This window comes from Typopeltis vanoorti, chromosome 20 (assembly GCF_054136105.1).
Source record: "Typopeltis vanoorti isolate ZY-2024b chromosome 20, IOZ_Tvanoo_1.0, whole genome shotgun sequence".
Lineage (NCBI taxonomy): Eukaryota > Metazoa > Arthropoda > Arachnida > Uropygi > Thelyphonidae > Typopeltis > Typopeltis vanoorti.
Window position 1 is genome coordinate 110,770,531 of NC_143568.1, and position 23,210 is coordinate 110,793,740.

Consider the following 23,210-nt stretch of genomic DNA (forward strand, 5'->3'; position numbering starts at 1 on the left):
TCTGGGAAGTTTAAATCTGTTCTGACTTGATCATTAGTCTTGTGTTGCATCCAGTGGGTGTTATTAATTTTTCTTAGGCATTTCAGTTCAAATGCTTGAAGTTTCTTGATTGGTTGTTGAGTTAATCTCCAGGCTTCTGAAGCATAAGTACCGTTTGGATAATAATTGTTTTATATAATTTTAATTTTAGACTCATTGGGATTTTTTTATTTTTCCATATTTTGTTTAGTTTATTCATGTTGGTCCAGCCTAGGTTTAGCTTGTGTTTTACTGTTTCCATATGGTTGAGGTTACTAGATATAAGACTGCCAAGATAAATATATTTATTAACTTGTCCCAGCAGGTGATTTTCAAGATTTATAGAAATATTTTCTTCTTCTCTACCTATCTTCATTATTTTTGTTTTATGAAGATTTATTTTCATACCATAAGTTTTACAAGAGTCATTTAAAATATTAATAGTTTTTTCTAGCTGTGGTTTAGAATCTGCTAAAATAATGATATCATCCGCATGTTTTATGTGATTAATGTTGGTACCATTGATTTTTACACCTGGTTCATCAGCTATGGTTTTACAGACTTTTTCTAGGAAGATGATTAAGAGTTGAGGTGAGAGAGGGCATCCCTGCATTACACCTTTCTTGACTCTGAAATTCTCGGTTTTAATGTTGTATTAACAAAAGCTTTGGTGTCTCCATAATAATTTGTAATAAATGTTAAAATATCAGAATCTATTTTTACATTCTTTAGGATAGCAATCAATTTGTTTCTATTAAGTGAATCAAAGGCTTGCTTAAAATCTATAAAACAACAGTATATGGGCAGGTTGTATTCCCAATATTTTTCTGCTATATTATTAATGGTGAAGATATAGTCTATAGTGGATCTGTGTGGCCTGAATCCTGCTTGGTTTTCCTCTATGATTTTTTCTGTAAGCACCTGTGTTCTCTTTTGTATAATTTGAATGAATAGTTTATAACTATGACATAAGAGTGTTATGGGTCTATAATTTTCACATATTCTTTTGTCTCCTTTTTTTTTTGTGAATTGGTATAATAATTCCTGTTTTCCAGTCAGTTGGAATTACTCCAGTATAAAGAATTTGATTAAATAAATTCATTAAGAAATTAATGGCTTCCTTGCCACCATATTTCCATAGTTCTATAGATATTTCATCTTTACCTGTAGCTTTTGAAAGTTTCATTTGGTTTATTGCATTTATAATTTCTTCGCCACCCAGGGGACGCGCCCTAGAGAGTGCGTCCCCTGGGTGGCGGATAGGGGAGCCTACCATGTGTGTGTGTGTGTACATATGCGTGCGTGTGTGTGTATATATATATGGTGGGGTGGTCCGAATATACTGAATAAGGACTCATGGACCAACAGGGCCATAAGGGGCAGTCATCTTGATTGTAAGGGAAGCGGCACTCCCATGGACCCCTAACTGGATCTATCCTCTCCTTCTTCTACTTTGAGGAAGACCCACTTACTTTAATCTTTCCTATAAGGCCTTATCAGCCAACTCTTCTTACTTTATGACCCTTATGCTGTTAGAGTACTCGAGGGCCATGGGATCTTTTCATTTCTGGCCTTACAACTATGCCCTCTCTATAAACTTTACTATATTTTTTTCTATAATCTACTCTTTCCCCTTCAATATACCCTATTCCTCCTATGGGTTTAAATTCGGAAGAAGGCTAGTTCAGAAGCCTTAAGGTAGCAGCCCTACCACTGAACTATTCCATCGTCAGGCTAGTCTCCTGACATGGAGAACATAATCCTACTTGTAAGCTGACAGAAAAAGATAATCGGATTGAATCTATGGGAAACAACCCTGGAATGGAAAAGGAAAAACGAAAATGGAAACGACAAAATATAATGCACATAGCAAACTGGAATGTAAGAGGAATAGCATACAAAGAAATAGAATTAGACCAGTTATTAAATGAAAGAAATTTTAAAATAGCAGTAATCACTGAAACAAAAAAGAAATTAAAAGGAACTATTAGAACTGATAATTTTAATGTGATATACAGTGGAGTCGACAGAGACCAAAGAGCAGAAGCGGAGTCATGATTTGGATTCATAACTCCCTTTCAAAACAGTTAAAACATTATAAATTATGGAATGAAAGAATAATAGAAGCTAGAATAAAAATAGATAGAGGCTATTTAACAATAATTAGTTTATGCCCCAGAAGAAGGAAGAGAACAGGATAATATTGATTTTTATAATCAGCTACAAAACATATATAATAAAATAAATAAAAATGATTATATAATTTTAGCAGGAGACTTAAATGCAAGAATTGGAAACACGAAAATTAATAATAATATAGGAATACATGGAGAACAAACCCTAAACAGAAATGGTAAAAAATTGATCGACTTTGTAGTTTATAATAACTTAAAAATAATGAATTCCTTCTATAAACATAAAGACATACATAAATATACTTGGGCAGTAAGAGGATGGAAATCAGTATTAGATTACTTCATATTAAATGAAAAGACATCAAAATTTTCACTAGATGTTAGAGTTCACAGAGGATATGAAATAAGCAGTGACCACTTCCTTGTTAAAATAAAATTAAGATTACCACCTAAATGGCTACAAGTAACAAGAACAGAAAGAAAAATTGAAACATTTGTTTATAAAACTAGACTATTGAATGACACATGTACAATGGCTATATGAACAAAGAATTAACCAATATCTAGATAAAATAAACCAAAATGAAGAAATAGAAATAGAATGGCTTAATATAAAAACGATACTAAATGCAGCAGCAAATGAAAGCTTAGGAAAGACCAAAAAATTCAATAAAAGAAAAAAACTGAAGATCTGGGATGATACAATCAAAGAAATAATCAAATAGAAAAAAGAAACCTATCACAAATGGTTAAGCAGTAAAAGATTAGAAGATGAAATAGAATATAAAAGAATAAGAGCCATAGCTAAAAGAGAAGTCAGAAAAAGACATAGAGCATCATGGAATAAATTTGTTTCTAATTTAGAACATGATTTATATAAAATAAGACCCAGTGTATATAAGATTTTGAAACACCTAAATGCAGATACCAAAGAAAACATAAAATTAAACACTGAATTGAAATTAGAAGAATTTCTAAATTACTACACAGAACTGTGGACAGACAAATATTTTAAAAAAGACAACTGGCAAACAATTAACGAAAATGAAAAGGAAATAACTGAAGAAGAATTAGAAATCAGCCTGAAAGAAACAAGAAACGGAAAATCACCTGGAGAAGATAAGCTAGGTTCAGAACTATATAAATATGCAGGAACAAGATTCAAAGAAAGACTTATTATTTTTAAATAAAATTTACTCAACTGGTATCCCCCCAATAGAATGGAAAAAAGCAATTGTGATTCCTATCTTTAAGAAAGGTAATAGAGATGACCCTAAAAACTATAGAGGTATCAGTATACTAAATTCCTGTTACAAAATATATAGCAGAATCTTAAATAACAAACTGATGAAATATTCCGAAAACTTTATCCTAGAGGTACAGAATGGATTTAGAAAAGGACGATCATGTATAGACCCAGCCTTTTGCCTAAAATTAATAATAGAGAAAAGAAGAGAATATAATTTAGAAACACATATTGCATTTATTGACTTTGAAAAAGCAATTGACAAAGTTAAAATAAACATATTATTTAACATATTAAAAGAAAGACAAATACCAAATAATATCCTAAAAGCTATCACAAGTATATATGAAAATAATCAAATACAAATAAGATTAAATCACGAGCTATCATATACAAGAGAGATAAACCAAGGGGTCCGTCAGGGATGTCCCCTCTCAGCAACTCTTTTTAATATCTACTTAAATAAAATAATAATAAAATGGAGTAAAAATTTACATCAAGGAATTAAACTTTCACCTACAGTTAACTTAAACACTCTCCTCTTTGCAGACGACCAAATAATAATTACAAATTCTGAAGATAACTTACAGAAAGCTATTTTAAATCTAAATGAGATATCCAAAGATTATGGTATGATAATATCAACAGAAAAGTTAAAAACTATGGCATGATAATATCAACAGAAAAATCAAAAACTATGGCCTTTAAAGGACAAGATCCAGCAAGAACTAAAATAGTAATAGATAACAAGATCTTAGAACAGGTGAATTCATTTAACTACCTAGGATGTATGATCACATATGAAAATGAAAAAGATATAAACGTAAAAATTGCAAAATATTTAAAAATAACAGGTGTAATTCACTCTATATTTAAACCAAACCTAGTTCAAAAACAAACCAGGCTAAAAGTATACAATACATTAGCCCTACCGGTCTTAATGTATGGAAGCGAAATCTGGACAATAAAACAAAAAGACAAACAAAGATTAACAACAGCAGAAATGAAGTTTATGAGAAAAACTGCACAGTATACCCCATTTGAAACGAAACGAAGATATTATGAAAGAATTAAACCAAGAACCAGTAATAGAAAAAATTAAAAAATATAAACATAAATGGATGGAACATGTTCAAAGAATGAAAACAGAAAGATTACCAAAACAAGCCTTAAAGTACAAGCTATTAGGAAAAAGAAAACTAGGACGTCCTCTTAAACGATTCAACGATGACTTCTAAGGCCGGAACAGGCCATGCTAGGCCTAAATCCTTGATACGTATGATGATGATGATAATTTCTGCTGAGGTTATGGGTGGTGCCTTTTCATATATCATCTTTTCTGTTATACTTTCCTTCTCCTGTTCTTTTTGAAATAATGTTTGATAGTAGTTCTTCCAAATTATTTTAATATTTTGTATTGACCCAGTTTCTAGATTGTTTTTATCTTTCATTGTTAATGGTTTATCTTAAAAGATCTTAGTTAATTCTTTGATAATTTTGTATACCGTTTTATTATCATTTCTTTTATTAGCTTCTTCACACAGTTTTGCTTTTTCCTCCAACCAGTTATTTTTGGCAGATATGCACATTTTATCAATTTTGTTTTTAAGATTCTTATAATGTTGTTTATTTTCTTCTGTATTTTTTATATTTAATATATGCTTCGCTGCTCTTTTTTCTTCTAAAGTATTTAGAATTTCAGGGGTTATCCATTCATGATTTGGTCATGATGTTGTACCAAGTATATTTCTTGCAGTACTTGTAACAATTTTTTTACCTTGATTCCATGTATTTTCTATATTGTCATAGGATAATCTTCTAAACTCATTTCCTATTAGTGTCTCATAGTTATCTTGCATAGATTTCTCTTTCAGTTTTGACAGGTCCACTTTGTTGATAGGAGCTCATGATTTACGATACTTGAATTTTAGTTTAATTTTTGCTGCTAGCAGTTCATGGTCAGTGTCGAAGTCTGGAGTTTTTAAAGTTCTAACATTTTGCACTGATGATTTCCAATTGCGTTTGATTAGAATGTAATCAATACAGTTCTTTGTTGTACCATCTGATGAGATCCATGTGTATTTGTGGGAAGGTCTATGGAAGAAAAGGGTGTTACAGATAAATAGATTATTTGCTTTACAAAATTCTAATATTCTTTCACCTCTTTCATTTCTGTTATCAACTCTGAACCTGCCCATAACATCCTCCATGCCTGGGGTGAACTTCCCAATTTTGGCATTAAAATCTCCCATCACTATTAAGATATCTGATATCTTTCTTATTGGTGTTGTCTATTAGATCTTGCAACTTATCATAAAAAGTATCGATTTCTTCATCTTCATGTGACTGGTCGGGGAGCGTAGATTTGAATTATTGTAAAGTGAACATTTTTTTCTTTACCTTTTAATCTGATAGCGATCATTCTTGGGGCATGTGGTTCTATGGCCATGACTGCATTTTGTAGACTATTATTCACTAAAATGGCAACTCCTTCTCTATGTATATTGTCCTCTCTGCCCGAGTAGAATAGTTTTCCTGAATTTAGATTTATAACTCCTTCTCCTGTCCAATGGGTTTCAGCTAAACCTACAATGTCCCATTTAATCCTAGCAAGTTCTTTTTCCAACAAACTTATTTTCCCAGGTTTTAACAGTGTCCTTATATTTAAGGTTAAGAGATGCGAAACTGTATTGGCTGACCACATACTAAACTTCTCGACCGCTCCCTGTGATCTAGGATCACTCGCATCAGTTTCCTCGGACACAGTAACACTCTCTTGACACAGTGAAGACTCCTGATTCATAGGGTTGAATGGCAGAATAATGCAGCCGGCTTGCCACTCCTCTGCTGCATCCTTTGGTCCATGACTTCTTATTCTTTATTCGGAGCAACCCGTTGGGGTTTTCCTCATCCGCCACCCAAGGGACACGCCTGGTAGGAGTCAGGTCTCCCCTAGGATTTGTAATTAGCTGTCTCAAAATGAATTCGTAACTTAATGTAATGTAATCTGATCAGTTATAATCAGGCTTATGACGGATCTTTAAACCAGTTTATTCAGAATAGCTATTATAAGATCACTGTTAATTTATAATACAAATTTTATCATAAATGTTAATTATGATAAATGTTGTAAGTTGTAATATATGTATATTTACTATATACATACATACATATATATATATATATATATATATATATATTTTTTTTTTTTTTTTTCTTCTCTTTTTATAGCATTGAAACAGTCCTTTAGGCCTGTGGTTCCCAAACAGGTAAATGTATTGGTAAGTTTTCATTTTTATATAATAATAATAATAATTGAAATTCTAATGGTTTTATTATTGTGTAATAGCTTTATGTACATTGACTTACATGACTTCTGACTGCATCTCTTGGAACAAAGCTAACATAGGTGAGAGTAATTAGATGCTATAATGGGGAGGGAAAAAAAAAACTAGAACTGAGCCTGGATAAGGAGTACACTGGAAGATATAACTTAGGGTGATGGTATGCATTGACATTCTGCAACACTAATGCTGCTAAGATATTTCTGCACTTGGGTGGCAGTTGCATATTTCTTCTCTGCCATTCAAAGTTAAAAGCAGAACCATGGGATTCACTTTAAAGAACAATGACCACCTGCTTTGCTAACCCTTCCTCCTATTTTGTTTGAGTGACCATACCACTTTAGATCAGATATGTGTAAACATTATTGAATCCTATCAATAACAAGTCTTTTTCTAATATTTTAATTTTTTTTATATTTGCCATTGTTCACTCTAATTTTTCTCAGATTCCCAAGCATATCTCTGTCATCTAATCTTGGATCAGCTGTTTAATTTTAACCCAACTTTCAGACCCAATTCCAGTTAAAAATTAATTTGAACACCATCTTGTACTGTTAGTTTAGTATTTTTGGCTAATTTCTGTCTTATTTCATATAACTTTATTCGCCATACTATCTTTCCTTATTTTATTGCTGATTTCCACATTTAACATGTTATTCTCATTAAAATTAAGACTAACTAGCTGAAATATTTTACTTCTATAGGTTTCCATTGCAGTTGATATTTTTCCATGTTCCTGCTTATTTTCTTAGTTTTTGTCTTTATTTTATTTTCATACTAAGCATGCTGGATTTATTTAGAAATGTAGCATTATTATTATTATTATTACATAACACCTCCAGGGAATCCAAAGACTCATCGAAGGAGGGTACCTACTCTACAACTCTCTGTCTCCACCAACCGCATCTACCACCGACTACCACCACTAGTATTTTCACAGACAAACATCCATGCCCACGGTGGGATTCGAACTCGCAGCCTTTGGCTGGAGAATTGATATGCTAACCACTCGGTCAAACCAAGCATCATCTGTATAAAGGAAAGAACAGTTGAATATTTCCAGTTTTGATATGTCACTTTCCTTCATAATGTAATCTGTGTAGAAGAAATATAACAGCATTTATAGCACTTTACTCTTGCAGTTTGATTTTATAATTAACATTTTTCTCTTCTTCAATTCTAGCTGCTGACTTACAACTTAAGTATTGGTGGCAGCAGTTAGGATTGAAGAGATAAAAGAAAATGTTTATTGTTTAATCAGGCATGTGACAAGGTGAAATCATAAGATTGTTTTGTATAATGTTTACACCATCTGTAGTGTTCTGAAGAGTTTTTTCTTCTTATCAGCATGCCTTTTACATATGTATAAAACTTAGATTCTTGTTATATTTCCATGGCTGGTAGGAAAAAGACCAAGGTCTAGGTGGATTGGTACAATAAAAGTGCCTTAGAAGACAAGAATATAAGATTTGATAATCTTTGCATCTTGATAGATAATTTATTCATTTCGAGGAAATTTGTCAGTAGGATTTATGATGTGATGTTTTCATGTAGTGTTATCATGATATTCTGTATACTCTCTGAAATAAATGTCAGGAATTTGATGATTATGCATGAGTTGCAGATTAATATTTAGAATTGAATGATGTTGGTTTAATGTTAAATCAGGTTGGCATAAGTTCAGGCTTTGACACATTCTCTGCTTGTAATCTGTAAGGAATTATATTCCTTGTAATCTATAAGGAATACTTATATTCTATATTTCTATTCAGAATTGATCAAAGGCTGAAAATCACAACTACAAAAGTGCTGAAGAAAATTATGGGATCAGCATACAAAGGGCGTCAGTAATAAAACAATATTAAATATCAAGCTATCATAAAATAACTTAAAATTGTTATTATTATTCTCCTTCTATTGAGAGACTTAAGTCTATCTAGGGCAGCAATGACATGAATTCAATGAATTATTCAAAATTCTTATTTATACCTGGATGTACACAACTACTAACAAATGTTTTCAAGATTGGTTTTATGCTTGTGTGGAGAATACCAGAGTATCTAGGAAAACAAAGCCCACAGTCGCAATCTGAGATTATGGTGCTAGAGAGTGTGTGTAAAGAGAGGTAAAACAAATTGCAAATAAACTATATGGTGAGCAATCACCACTTTGGCAAAATCATTATACTACCCACATATAGATTGTTTTTGTGTATTTGCTCATAACTATCTCCTTCAATCTCTCACATTTAAAAGAAATTTTTTTTTTACAATCTATATATTTATACACAAATGCCTAACAGTAATGAGATGTTGAACATTGCTAAAGTAGATGATGTAATGACTATCCAATTTAATGCATATAATTATGTAAATGTTTATTAATCCAGCCATAACAGTTATTTAATTCTTTCTTAACATGTTGATAACAGACAGTGTCAGTAAAATTAGCATTTGTTAACTGTCTTAATGATGTTTGCAAACTCAAATAGCATTTGAACTGATTTCAATTTATATATATGCATATACATCTTTATTTGCTTTACATAAATCATTTGCTTTCTGCACCCAGTGACTGCATTATAAACAGGTGTTACCACGTTTTTCTGCAACTGAAAATTTGAAACAGTTGTTAGGACAAAAGTATTTAGTTAGGTTCAGTATTATGCATAAAATTTAAATAAGGGAAAATATGTTTTGGTACAGTAGAAAATTGGTGGCCTCTACCAAGAACATTTAGTTTATCTTCTGTTACTGGATGATTTGAAAGATTAACAACCCACTTATTGGGGGGAAAATTTGAAACAGTTGTTAGGACAAAAGTATTTAGTTAGGTTCAGTATTATGCATAAAATTTAAATAAGGGAAAATATGTTTTGGTACAGTAGAAAATTGGTGGCCTCTACCAAGAACATTTAGTTTATCTTCTGTTACTGGATGATTTGAAAGATTAACAACCCACTTATTGGGGGGAGGTTGGTGGAATTAGGTAAACATTGCTGTAGGTTATTGAATTTATCATTGAGATGTTGAGTTTGTTTATGTAGAATAAATTTCTAGACTGTTTAGAGATATCGTGAATCTGATTCCAAAGTTGAAATTTCATTGATAATATGAGAAAGTTCTCTTTCAGAGTGCTATAATTGATTTCTTACAAGATAATGACTTGCTTTGAGATAAATTTGATGTGTTCCTGGAAACTTGAAAGTTTCTTTATTCTTGGCAAAAGTGGGATGATATATCATTACTGCATTTTTTTAAGAAAGAAATTCTGGCCACTGCCTTACCATGTTGTAGATAACGTTTTCCAAGCTTGTTGGGCTTCTTGATACAGTATCTCCATGAAGGATTTTAGTACATTTATTACTGTGAGTTATTCATTCTTAATAAGTAAAACGTAGACACAGTTGAAAATATTTAATTACATTGGATTAATTATAAATATTTCGATTCATGTAATGTGGATCATTGTCATTGTAAATAGTTTGAAAGCAAAAAATTAAATAACAATGAAGATATATAGTGAATAAGGAGAGATTCTCTTCTCCCTATACCTTCAGTTTTGTTTAATTTTTAAACTGTTTTACACTGATGAGGAACTGCAATATGTGAATAGAAATATTTGTATTTAATCCATTTTAACTAAATATGCTAATAAAACTATACGAACATTTTCATTATAGTCCTCAGAGAGAACAGACGAAATAAATAAAAATCCATTTATTTTTATTTCTGAATAAAAATAAATCCTTGTATATACTATATGAATTGGACTGTTTCTGTTGATATCCAACAATGGTTTTTGATATCATATCAAAAGACTCATCTATTATTGATAAGACAGAAGAGAGAAGCTTACAAAAAAAAATAAATAAATAAAGAATGTATGATTGACAAAGAGTAGATAATTCCGATGATGATCGGAAATTATATATGTATGTACTACTATGTAAAAAGTGTACACTGATCAGCATTGAATAAAATTCTTAGAAAACAATTTTGTATAATTTGTTTTCTTAGAAAACAAATTATGCAAAATGATTTGCTGCTCCATCAATCCATATGTATTCCTACCACATCTAGATGAATCATTTAATGAACATTAGTAGTTCATTTGACTAGTCCCTCACTATAGTTATTTACTGAGCCACCAATGCATACAGATGCTGTTTATTATTGGTTATTTATCGTGTAGACAGACTAATATGTTCGTCGTACATGTTGTTTATTTTTTGACGGTATTAGAACACAGAATAATAAGTAAATAATTATTTATTAACTTATTGCTGATATTTCGCTGGTGTTATAACCAGCAGTTCACATCTGAGAGCTGCTCAACTTTTATTCGCTTTAAAACTTTCTTACATGCTATTCTTTTCAATATGAAATTCAATTTTATCCTGCTCAAAACTAAATAGTGATCGCTTCCAATTTCAAATCCTCTGTACACTCTGGTGTCCTGCACTAGGGAGACAACATCACTATCAACAATAACATAGTCAATGAGACTTTTCTTATTCCTTGCCCCTTCTCTCCATGTGAATTTGTGCACAGTTTTATATTATAATATGGTGTTAGTAATAACCAGTCCATGTCCTGAGCAGAAATCCAACAGGTATTTGCCATTATTATTGGCTTTGCTCTTTTCTCCAAATTTTCCCTAAATATTTTTGTATGTCTGACTATCATTTCCTATTCTGCTATTTAGATCCCCAACAAGGACCAACTTTTCCTTTTTCATTGTGTCAGTTGCTCTTTTTCTAAAGCATCAAAAAATTCCTCCACTTCTACCTTAGTAGAACCTTCTGTGAGACCATAGGTAGAAATAAGTCTCATTGTCCAATTCCCCATTCTGATATTTGTCCACATCACTCTACTTGAGACCGCCTGCCATTCAAGAAGATTAGCCTCGTGTTTTGTGTTGAATACTATGGCTACTCCTTCTTTTCTTTGATTGTCATTTCCTGAATGACATTTTGTATTTATTGTTCACAAAGATCTCGCCAGTTTTGTCTTTTTTGTTTCAGTCACCCCTATTATGTCGATCTGGTACTTATCTAATTCCTCAGCTATCTCCATTTCTTTGCCATTCAGGCTTCTTATGTTGATAGTACCGATCTTTAACTCTGGTGATGTTGGGTTGGGGTGTGCTTTCAGATTTGTTCCAGTAGCTGACTTTTCGCTGTTCGCCCTGGTTCCCTGGCGAAAACAACGGGGGTTGTTTAACCGGGCGACACCCCAGCCGACATGAAATTTTGTCATGTTGTACCATCATTTTCTATATTGGTTTAAGCCAATAAGAATATTGATTTGGTCTGCTAAATCCCAAATTGCCAGCCCATCCTCGTTTGTTCAGTATGCAGGTAGATACCTAACAGGGTGTACCACGAGAAGGTGAGGATTGGATGTTAGGTCAGAAGCCCTGGTCAGTTCTCCGCATTCTTTTAATGGCTATGTGATGGTCTCTTCTCAGTTATACAGCTTTGACCCTTATTTACTTATTATTCTGTGTTCTAATACTGTCAAAAAATAACGTATTGGTTATTTATATTTTGCAAACAAAACTCTTTCCCTCTCATAAGTTTTTTTATTTTATTTTATTTTTTTGTGTCCCTCATAAATGCAAACATTTATGTCTAGAGTTTATAGTATCACATGTTATTTGCTCCACCTAGCGACTTATATGACACACTTATAATATTGCAAATGCAAATTATTAATGAATCATTTGTCAGTAATGAAAGCATTTCTCTTAACACCTGTTCTTTCTCTCCCTTATATTTTCCATTCTCAAATGGCTCATTAATAGTGATTCACCTATTTACATCTTTTAGTAATTCAAATATACCAGCCAAATATAGGATTCTCCTTAATTACTGTTTTCTAATATATCCTAAACAAACAGATTTGTTTGTTTAGAACATAACAGGCAGGAAGACCTATAGTAGATTGTGCTCTTCGATTGGAAAAGACTTGAATTCGATTCTTGTTGTGAAGAGGAATCTTTACATGGACTTTTTCAATTGTTGGTGAGAAAGGCGATCTCATCTGGAGATAGCAGGTTTTTTTTCTCCTAGAAACTCATGTTTTTCATCCTGCATACAGGCTAATCAGATCAGAATACATGTGATTTACAGACAAAAATACTGTTAGTTGTGATGGGTGGTAGATGGGATTGATGGTAGTTGTGTGTAGTATGGAAGATGGTGAGATGTGTGTGTAGTAGAATGTCCTCTCAAGATAAGTCCTTTGACTCCAAAGAGTAGTAATAATAATATATTGTTATAGATTTATAGTAATATACAATAAAGCCCCACTTTACGATACTTTGCTTTACAATTATGTGCTCATATGACAGTTTTAGCGGCATTTCGGTGTTCTGCTATGAACTGTTTATAATTTATTTTATTATTGTTCCTAATGGCAGAAAAAATCAAAGTAAGGGTACTTTTGCTTCCAGTGAAAGAAGGAAGATAAACCTATTACATTTGATACTAAGACCAGTATTTTAGACCAGTATGCCTCTTATAGAGAAATATGCAAAGAAGACAATCTGCCATTCAACATTTTTAACTTTTTTTTGTTTGCAAAAATTATTTTAAATTTTTTGTGCACATGACCTATGTGACTGCTCTGAAATGTTATTAAACCAATACATGCACCCACAAGTGAGAGGGGTGGGTGGGACAATGATTCACTTTATGATAAAATTCATCACATGATGGTGATCTGGAACCTAATGTGTTGCATGACTGGAGTACATGTGTACATTATAACAATTATATATAGTATTATTATATAATAATAAAAACTTTTTTGTCTCCTCAAAAATCCCAAATAAATTTGCTGTACGAATAAGGATAATATTAGTTTTTCAGAATTCTAGTGAAAGAATTACACAAACATGGTATTTATGCAACAGTAAAGTGATGCACGTCCGTCAGAATTATTATAATTCATCTTGGCTTTGTATGTAATTTTGCATGTAATCATATATATGTTTATGACTCCACCCTTGAACTCTAGGTGGGCTAAGGTAGCAAATATTGCTATAACAAACTCACTCACTATAACAGACTCCTGAAGAGTCTTGGCCAATGATGCACAGGTGTAATGTTATGCTAAAAGAAATTCAGTATAGCAAACTATTTTTTTTTGTATTTACCTAATTTACCTAATCTAGAAACTCTAGATACTAAACAGCTAACTTTTTCAAGCTACTTCAGATCTGTAGTAAGTAACATTGGTGGTCATGGCAGTGAAATTCATCTCCCAGTTAAAGTAATTCACAAACATTTGTGCCCCTTGTGGGATTTAAACCTGCAGCTTGTTGAGTGAAAAATGGGTGTTAACCACTTTCCAAATCAGGCTGACAGTATATAATATATAATAATATGATAGATATAATATAATGTAGCAGGATGTTTCATTTTTAAATTTCTTCTGCAGTTTCTTTTGCTTAAAATGAACATATTAATTACTGATTTCCTTTCACATCTAGAGATGACATGTTGTGATTTGTTGAATCCATCCTTTTTATTGTATATAACATTGCATATAACACTTAATGAACCTATGAATTTAAGAAATAGATGACAGATAAAAAAACTTCACATTTAAATTTTTGTGTAACAGTCATTTTTAAATAATGTTGTCTGAAATGTTGGACATTTTTATTCATGAATTTGGTTTTTCAGCAGTTATGTAATCGCTTCCTTCAGCATCTTCATTATTCTTCAAGTCGAACAGCAGCTGGTGGAGTACCAATTCCAGCGGTAGCAGGAGCCAAAAAGGTGTTTCAAAGAGATAAACCACATTGTAATATTGGTACAATAGGGCATGTAGATCACGGAAAAACTTCCTTGACTGCTGCAATTACAAAAGGTACAATATTTCAGTCCATTTGTATGTTACCATGTGTTCCTTATATTCTTAAATAATATAGCAAGCATGAAAAATCATTTCTTTATTATTCTTACATTCCAGTATTTAAAGTAAAATCAAATAAGTGGTATTTTATTTTTATTAAATATTTTCACATTAGCACTTCTTATATACCTATAATATTTGTTATGAATGGCACTGTTAATCTAACTAAGTATATTGTCCAGTGTCATTTCATTGTTGTATTTTGTTTGATTGGAAAGACCTTGGTTTGAATCTCATCAGAGACATGCAAGGAGCATTTGTAAGCCTTTTCAACTTAAGCTGAGTTAGCCAGTCTCAAAATGAAGATGGTGGTATATTTTTTATTCTCCTTCAAAACATAAGATGATTAGCAAACCAATGTAATGGAGAGAAACAGATTCCACTTGATGATCTTCAGTACTTCACTTTAATCCAAACTTTAATTAAATGACAAATAAAAGCAAGTAAATATTTATTCTCTAACAGTTTTATCGTGTAGAAAATCATTATTATTAGATTCATTTTGTCTATTAATTGTATATTCTTCTATGAATTTTTTAATTTCATTCTTTCAATTCTAACATTATTTCTGTTATAGTACGCCCACAGATACGAGACCCTTTGACACTTCTGCGCATGTCAAAAGAAGGAGAATCCATTCCGATATTAGGGTAATCAATCTGTATTGTGGGATGAGTGTTTATTATTACACGTCAGAAAATTAACTTCTCTTTTATGTTCATTGTAGTTTTTAAAGTGCAAACTATTTTGCTTGTATAACAGTTGGAAAATTTTACACATAAAGCACGTGATTTTGCATATTGGTGACCAATTCGTACATTGTCTTATTTCTTTCTCCCCTTCAACACAAATTGACTCTTCTTAGCACCTTGCCAATGACAGCTCTCTCGATTCTGCGGTCGAACTATAGTCGTGTGGAAACAGTGATGTTTGTACTTTCTTCTGGTTGTATCGTATCTTTTAAATTGTATAGGAATGGCCCATGTGCTTAGAGAATTTGGAATTCAAATCATGTTCAGCTTATTTATTCACTTAAGACTAATAATTTCAAACTTATTCAGTAATAGAATCCTTTTTAGACAGGATTGACAAAAAGCCAATAGATACATTACTTTTTCATGTGAAAAGTATATCTTCTTCTTCTTTTCTTGAGTGTTCTGCAATTGAGCAGGTTATTCTCTTAGTAGCAAAACACTTTTCTTCCACTCTCTTCTGTTCTCAGACTTCTCTTTCAAGGTTGTGTACCTGTCTCCATTCAGCATGTCATCTAGTATTGTTTTCCTTATTTTTCCTTCAATGGCATCTCTGATGATTTCATTCCCCTCTCAGAATATGTCTGATCCAGTTTCCCTTTCTTCTTTTTATCCTCCTTAACAGGCTTCTTCTACTCTTTTTAAGACCTCTTCATTATTTATTTTATCTGTCCATTTGATTTTTTCCATCCTTCTCCAAATCCACATCTCAAAGCTTTCCAAAATCTTAATTTCTTCTTTCTTCAGTGTCCAAGTTTCAACTGCATTGAGAGCAGCACTCCACACATAACATTTTATTAGTCTTTTCTTTAGGTTTCTATCCATTTTACTTCTGAATAAATTCCATTTTCTATTAAAGGCATCTCTTCCCATCGCTATTCTTGCTTTTATGTCACTTGTACATATTAAATCATGCTAATAACACTTCCTAGATCCTAGATATTTAAATGTCTTTAAATATCTGAAAAAAATGATTCAATTTTTTCCCATTTATTCTGATATCCATATTTACTTCTTTTCTTGCTATTTTCATTATTTTTGTTTTTGTTATGTTAATTTTCATTCCATAATTAATACAGGATTCTAGTAATCTGTTCAACAGATGTTGTAGTCCTGTTTCAGTATTTGATAATAATGCCTTGTCATCTGTGTATCTTATTGCAAATATCTGTCTACCTCCAATCTTTATTCCTTCTTCCGAATTCTCCAGTGCTTCTCTTAACATTGCTTCGGAATACACGTTAAACAAAATTGGTGACTGAGAACAGCCTTGTCTTACTCCTCGTCCAATGATACCTGGTTCTGTTGTACCATATATGTTTCTCATCATGGCAGTTTGTCCCGTATATAGTGAAATAATTAGCATTCTGTCTTTCCAATCTATACCAATCTTTTCCATTACTTCCACCATTTTATCCCATGAAAAGTATATAGTAAACTAAAATTATCTATCATCTTGTATCCTTTTGTCAGTCTTGATGCTTCTCTAGCTACCATTGAGTGTCTGATTAGATCCTAAGTGGCCATTTTGTTAAATTCTAAAACATATTATTTCAAGGCAATATACGGGCTCTCTTGGGTTTGTGTCTTTCATGTCACACTCATTGAAGATAGGCTTGCTCCTAAACCATTAATGCACTATTGCACATCAAAATTGCAGTGTCATAAAAGTAAAGAAGTCTTTTGATTGCTTTTGCTTGGTTCAAAAAAGGGGGAGAAAGAGTGTTTTGACCTAGTGTTTAGCTTCTTCTAAATTTTGAGAAAATACTCCTTTTATCCTTTAGCATGCTTAGAATATTACAAAATAAAATAGGAGATTATTTATTGCATAAAATTGTATAATAGTTGCTTTTGAAGGCAATTTTTCATTCTGTTGGAATGACAACAATTTTATACTCTGTTTAAAGATTAGAGTTCCAGTGGCATATTATATTAGCAGGGTTATGCTACAAGAAACTGAAGAGGCAAGGGATCTAGGCATATTGGTGGAAAGGAATTTAAAGTTCAAAGGTCATATAGCAAATACAACTCAGAAGATAATTGTGATGTTGCAACGAACCTTGACATCTAAGGATAAGGAAGTCATTTTGCCTCTTTATAAGGCTTTGATAAGACCTGGATTATTGTGCACAGATTTGATCTTCCAAGTTCCAAGGAACTTGGAAGACCAAATAAAGAAGCTGTGGAAAGGGTGCAAAGAAGAGTTACGAAGATTATATCCAGATTATGGGATTTAGATTATGAGGACAGATTGTGAGTATGTGGATTGCAGATTCTGGTTAACAGGAGAAAGAGGGGTGATATGATAGAGGTCTATAAACTTTTGAATGGGTTTTATAGGATATCAACTGATGAAAATTTTCATTATATAGATGGTGGGGAGAGAACACGGAGCATCCATGGAAGCTAAATTTGTTCACAGTTAAGAAAAGGGTGAGAGCTAGGTTTTTCTCCTAGAGAGAGCAGTCAGTGGAATAATTTGCCCATAGGGATAGTGAATGCATTGGTTTGGGTGATTTATAGCCTCCCTTGATGAATTCTTGACTCCCTGGACATCTCAGATAATAATAATAATAATAATAAAATCTGCATCATTTTTTCCTCAAGTCTATATATTCAAATATGGGAAGAAATGAGTGAAATTTCTTTCACAATTTCAGGAACTTGTGCATGAAACCATAAGTCATTAATAAATCACTATATTTGTAATTAGCACTTTCTGACTTTTAAAGTTTTACTGTATCAAATTGTAAATATTATTTTTTTTTAGCTTATTCATTTATTTAATAATAATAGTATTATTTTTTGGTTTTCAGTGCTTTCAGAAAAAAAATTGGCTGTATTTAAAAAATATGAAGAAATTGACAATGCTCCTGAGGAGAAGAAAAGAGGCATCACAATCAATTCAACTAATATTAGTTATAGCACAGAAAACCGCCACTATGGTCATACCGACTGTCCAGGTCATGCTGATTACATCAAAGTATGTAGCTCTTAGCATTTGGACTTTTATTAATTATTGAACAGTTGTTCTGTGTTAAAATATTTTGAACATATTCTTCATGAAATATCACTCTTAATTTTTTATATAAGCAGTCAGTATATCAATGCAACAGCAGATGGAGTAAATATTTGTTACTAAGGATGTGATGCAGCTGCAAGTAGCACTTACTAAACAATGAGTGATTTAAAGAGTATATAAAGAACGCAAGGTTTACATAGAGATAACCGTGCTTTATTCATAATTTGATATGTTACTTGTAGATACATTTCAAAAAATTGTTTAATTAAGATGGATTAACGACAAATATTTTGATTCACATCTTATGGATCATCATCAGTGTAATACAGTTGGAAATTAAAAAATTAAACAATAATGAAGGTATATGGAGAATGGAATTTCTCCTTATAGGCAGTCTCGAGACAGCCACTGTGTGTAATAAAATCTTATAGAATTGAACAGTATAGTTCTTATGATTATTCAGATTTTTGGCAATGAGAATCCATCATTAAGGTTGATTTGGGTGATGTAGAAGTACTTTGGAACTTTTTTAAAGAGATGCTCATATTTATGAGAACATTATGTAGTAATTTGTCGTCATTCCAAAGTATCCAATGGCTGGTATTATTAATTCCATGGTTTGCTTGATCTGATTTGTTCTGCTTCTTGGAGGTACTTAGGATTGATGTTCAGAAAGGTATATAGAAACAGCTATTCTCAATGGTTACAATCACTAAATGACAGATAACATTATTAACCATTTTTTCCACCCTCTATTAAAAGATAAGACATGCAAAATTGCCATTCCATACATTAAAAACATTTTATCTCATATTTCTTATACCCCAAAGCACTTAAGAATTTTAACAGCTTTCAAGCCTAGTAATTCAATTAGTTCTATGATACCATCTCCAATCCCTGCTGTTACCTGGAGTCTATTTCGGCCACTCTGTTTGTTACACGTCTTTCTGAATGTCAGTCCTACATGATCTCCAAGAAACAGAAGAAATTAGGCCTAGTAGAACATGGGAATACTAATATTAGACACAAGATCCTAGGAATAATGTCAAATTACTACACAGATGTTCCCATAAATATGAGTGTCTCTTTAAGGAAAGGTGCAAAATGCTAATGCATCAGCTAAATATCGATCTTTATGATGGACTCTCTATGCCAGAAATGTGGGAAATTATTATAAACAACTCATCATCATCATCAAATTCCTGACATGTACCCCCAAGGAGTGTACAGGATATGATAGTACTACATGAAAAATTTACATCATTACTAACTTCCTATCTACAATTTTCCTCCAAATCAATCTGTTACTTGTCAAGACTTCAACATTACCAGATCTTTTATTTCTATCATCTAAGGCACTGCTTCCCATACTTCTTGATGTCAGGGCCCCCTTTGCAAAAATTAAACTATTTCACGGCCCCCTCGAAAAACAGTCGTAATAGAGAGATATATTATTATAATATTTATTGTATTTATATTCAATACAAAACATACACAGCGAATATTGCAAAAATCAAATGCATATATTACATTTTTTGCCTCTTACCGTTTGGTTCTGAAGACGATGCAGGCTGTTCTGGTAAAATATGAAATACTGTCCTTTTTTTGAGTCTGTTTCTGCTTCTTCTGATTGTTCGTGGGAATTTTTTTTTTATTTTTTATCATCCACTTATCCATCTCAGGGTTAAATTTTTTAACGTAGAATAGATCAAATAATATCACCACTTACCGATACTGGCACACCACAGACTGATAACATGAAATGAGTGAATATTACCTGAATAAGGGAATCCCAGGACCAGGAAATTTTTCTCTTTTGCAACTTTTCTCCCTTTATGGTAATTAAGCTTGACACGAAACAGACAGCAAAGGCAGGGTTATTAAAACGTGCATATGATTGGTGTAGTATTAACAAAAGATCGCGCAACTGAAAGATAAAAGCATAGCTGACAATTGAGTTGAAATGCTAACTCTCTTCAACCGAATTCCATATGTGAAACTGCCATAATATTCATTATATATATATATTACTTAGTTTTAACACTTTTACGAATTTTAACACGTTCGGTTGAATTTTATTGCTGCCTTGGGAAATCGAACTCACACACATCTAATTAATAACAATAGTTTTTAGTTAGATACTGTGTTTGCTCATGCAACATATGGTTTTGTTTCAGTCTATACAGCATAGTTTCTGTATGAGGGGACATGATTCATTAATTAGTGTGTTTTTATCCCAGTTGTCTCTAATTGCACTATTTGTTGAGAAATATATTACACAGACTCTTCATACCTTATTCACCGGCATAATAAAAGTACTTGTTTTTATTGCCTCTGCAATATAGTGGCTGTTAGGGAGTGGTGTTGTTTACCACTGCAAGAGAGTTACTATCTCCCCACATGAAGTTGTTTAAGCTTTTTTTTTTTTCATATGTGAAGTATATGCGAAACTTTTATTGGTAACAGAAAACTAGCTTGGATGACAGTGATAATATAAAACGAGTTTTGATATGTATTTAACGTCAATATCGACAGTCCCTGATTACGAACACGTGATGAAAGGGACAGGAAGATTTGGAGCTTCCCTGGAGAGCATTCGAAGTAAATACAATTAACCACTGCTTTGAAATGAAACATGAATAAGCAATATTTACTAATATTCATTAAGCGCCTAAATACGCAGGAAGCAAAGTTTGTGAACCAACACCAATGGGTGAATTTTTGCATTAAAATATAAAAAATAACAAAAAAGAAATAATAAATAATAAAAGTTAAATACGTTTCTTTTAAAATAAAAAAAAATCTACTTAGTCTTAAAACATTTTAAATTTGTTTTCATTATTTCATGCCCCCCCCCTCAACAAAACCTACGGCCCCCAAGAGGGCCGTGGCCCACAGTTTGGGAAGCGCTGATCTAAGGCACTTTGCACCGTATCAATCCACCTATATCTTGGTCTTCCTCTGGGTCGTTTTCCTGCCAACTTGGCAGAGAACACTTGTTTTGCTAATCTTTCCTCGCCCATTCTGTTTACGTGACCATCTGAGATTAGCTCTGCTAACGTATTCCTGGATGCTGACAATGTCAAGTTCTTTCCTAATATCCTCGTTTTTAATATGATATTACTATTGATGCCATCTGTCTCATGTAATCTTTCTCAGGACTCTCATATCTGCAGTCTCTAGCCTTTGGTCAAGTGTTTTACTTCTGACCCAGCTCTCAGATCCATAAGTTAAAACTGGTTTGAACACTGTCTTGTATACAGCTAATTTAGTGTTTTGACTAATTTCTCTCTTTCTCCATATGAATTTATTCAGTTGACTTCCTACAATACCAGCTTTGTTGATTCTGTTGTCTATTTTAATATTTAATTTACCATCTTCACAAAAAATCGTGCCTAAGTAGCTGCAATGTCTTACTTGGTCTATAGGTTACCCATTCACAATGCAGTTGATATTTTCAATTATTCTGCGTATTTTCATTGTCTTTGTCTTTTTATTGCTGACCTTCATACCATATCTATTATAACGGTTATTCAATTTAGTCAGAGAATCTTGCAGATTTGTAGTGGATTTATTTAGAAGTATAACTTCGTCCACATAAAGCAAAGAGCTGACTGACATTAACATCTCCAATTTTGATATCATGTTTAATACCACTTTCCTTCATAATGTGATCCATATAGATAATGAATAACAGAGGGGATAATGTACATCCTTCTCTCACACCAGATTTCACATTAAACCATCTTCCCGTACTTCCTTCAATTCTAACTGCTGACTTACAACTCAAATAAAGACTAAGTATTGCTTGATATAATGCCCCATTGACACCATATAACTGTAGCGTATTGAATAGCTTCTCTCTTGGCACCTTGTCACATGCCTTTCCCAAATTGACAAAACTTAAATACAGATCTTTGTTATATTCTTGTGAAGATCTGATCCTGACAGTATCTATTTGAACTGAATCCAGCTTGTTCTTCACCAAGCTTCCCTTCCACAATCCTTCTTAACCGTTTCTCAAGTATACTTGCATATATCTTACCAGGAACACTCAGTAGAGAAATACCTCTGTAATTCTCACATTCAGTTTTATTTCCCTTTTTATATATGGGCACTATTAGAGCTCTACTCCAATCATCGGGAATTCGTCCCTCTGTCCAGGCATTCTGAACTATGCAGTGCAGCCACTGTAAGACTTTTATACCACCATACTTCAGCATTTCTGGTCGAATATTATCTACTCCTGCTGCCTTTCCATATTTCAAGCCTTTGATGGCTTTTTCTACTTCGAGTGTGGATGTGTATTCCTGACTGCATGCCTGGTCAGTGTTTTTTATCACTGTGCTGTCATCACTGCTTGTTTCATTTAGCAATTTTTCGAAGTAATTACTCCATACTTCAAGGATATCTTTTTCTCCCATTTTCGTGTCACCTTTATCATCTCTAACTCCTTTTACAGCACTCTTTTCTCCATTCCTAAGCTTCTTCAACAACCTCCAGAATATTTTGCCACCTTCTTGATATTTATTTTCTATATTCTTGCCAAAGTCCTCCCATGACTTTTGCTTAGCTAGTTTTACACAGTGGTTAGCTTTCTTACAATTGTCTCTGTATTCTTTAAGAGGACAAGCTGACTTATTTGCCAGGAACTTTTGATATGCTTTCTTCTTTTCTTTCACTGCCTCTTTAACTTCCTGTGTCCATGGAGTTCTGATTTTTCTATCTTGCAGACAACCTCACCACATGCCTCTCTGTTAGGGTT

General features: G+C 32.6%; 1 protein-coding gene across 2 annotated transcripts in view; it reads left to right on the plus strand.

Annotated features, from left to right (window-relative positions):
* The window catches only part of LOC150095792 (uncharacterized), a 147,957-nt gene that overhangs the window by 35,658 nt on the left and 89,089 nt on the right, over window positions 1-23,210 (plus strand). Inside the window, exons 2-4 of one of the 2 annotated variants that reach the window (XM_090409860.1) lie at window positions 6,631-6,680; window positions 14,440-14,626; window positions 18,240-18,406. In XM_090409860.1, the coding sequence (XP_090265986.1) occupies window positions 6,631-6,680; window positions 14,440-14,626; window positions 18,240-18,406 (404 nt within the window). The remainder of the gene's footprint in view (window positions 1-6,630; window positions 6,681-14,439; window positions 14,627-18,239; window positions 18,407-23,210) is intronic. The other variant, XM_090409861.1, reaches the window with a different exon arrangement.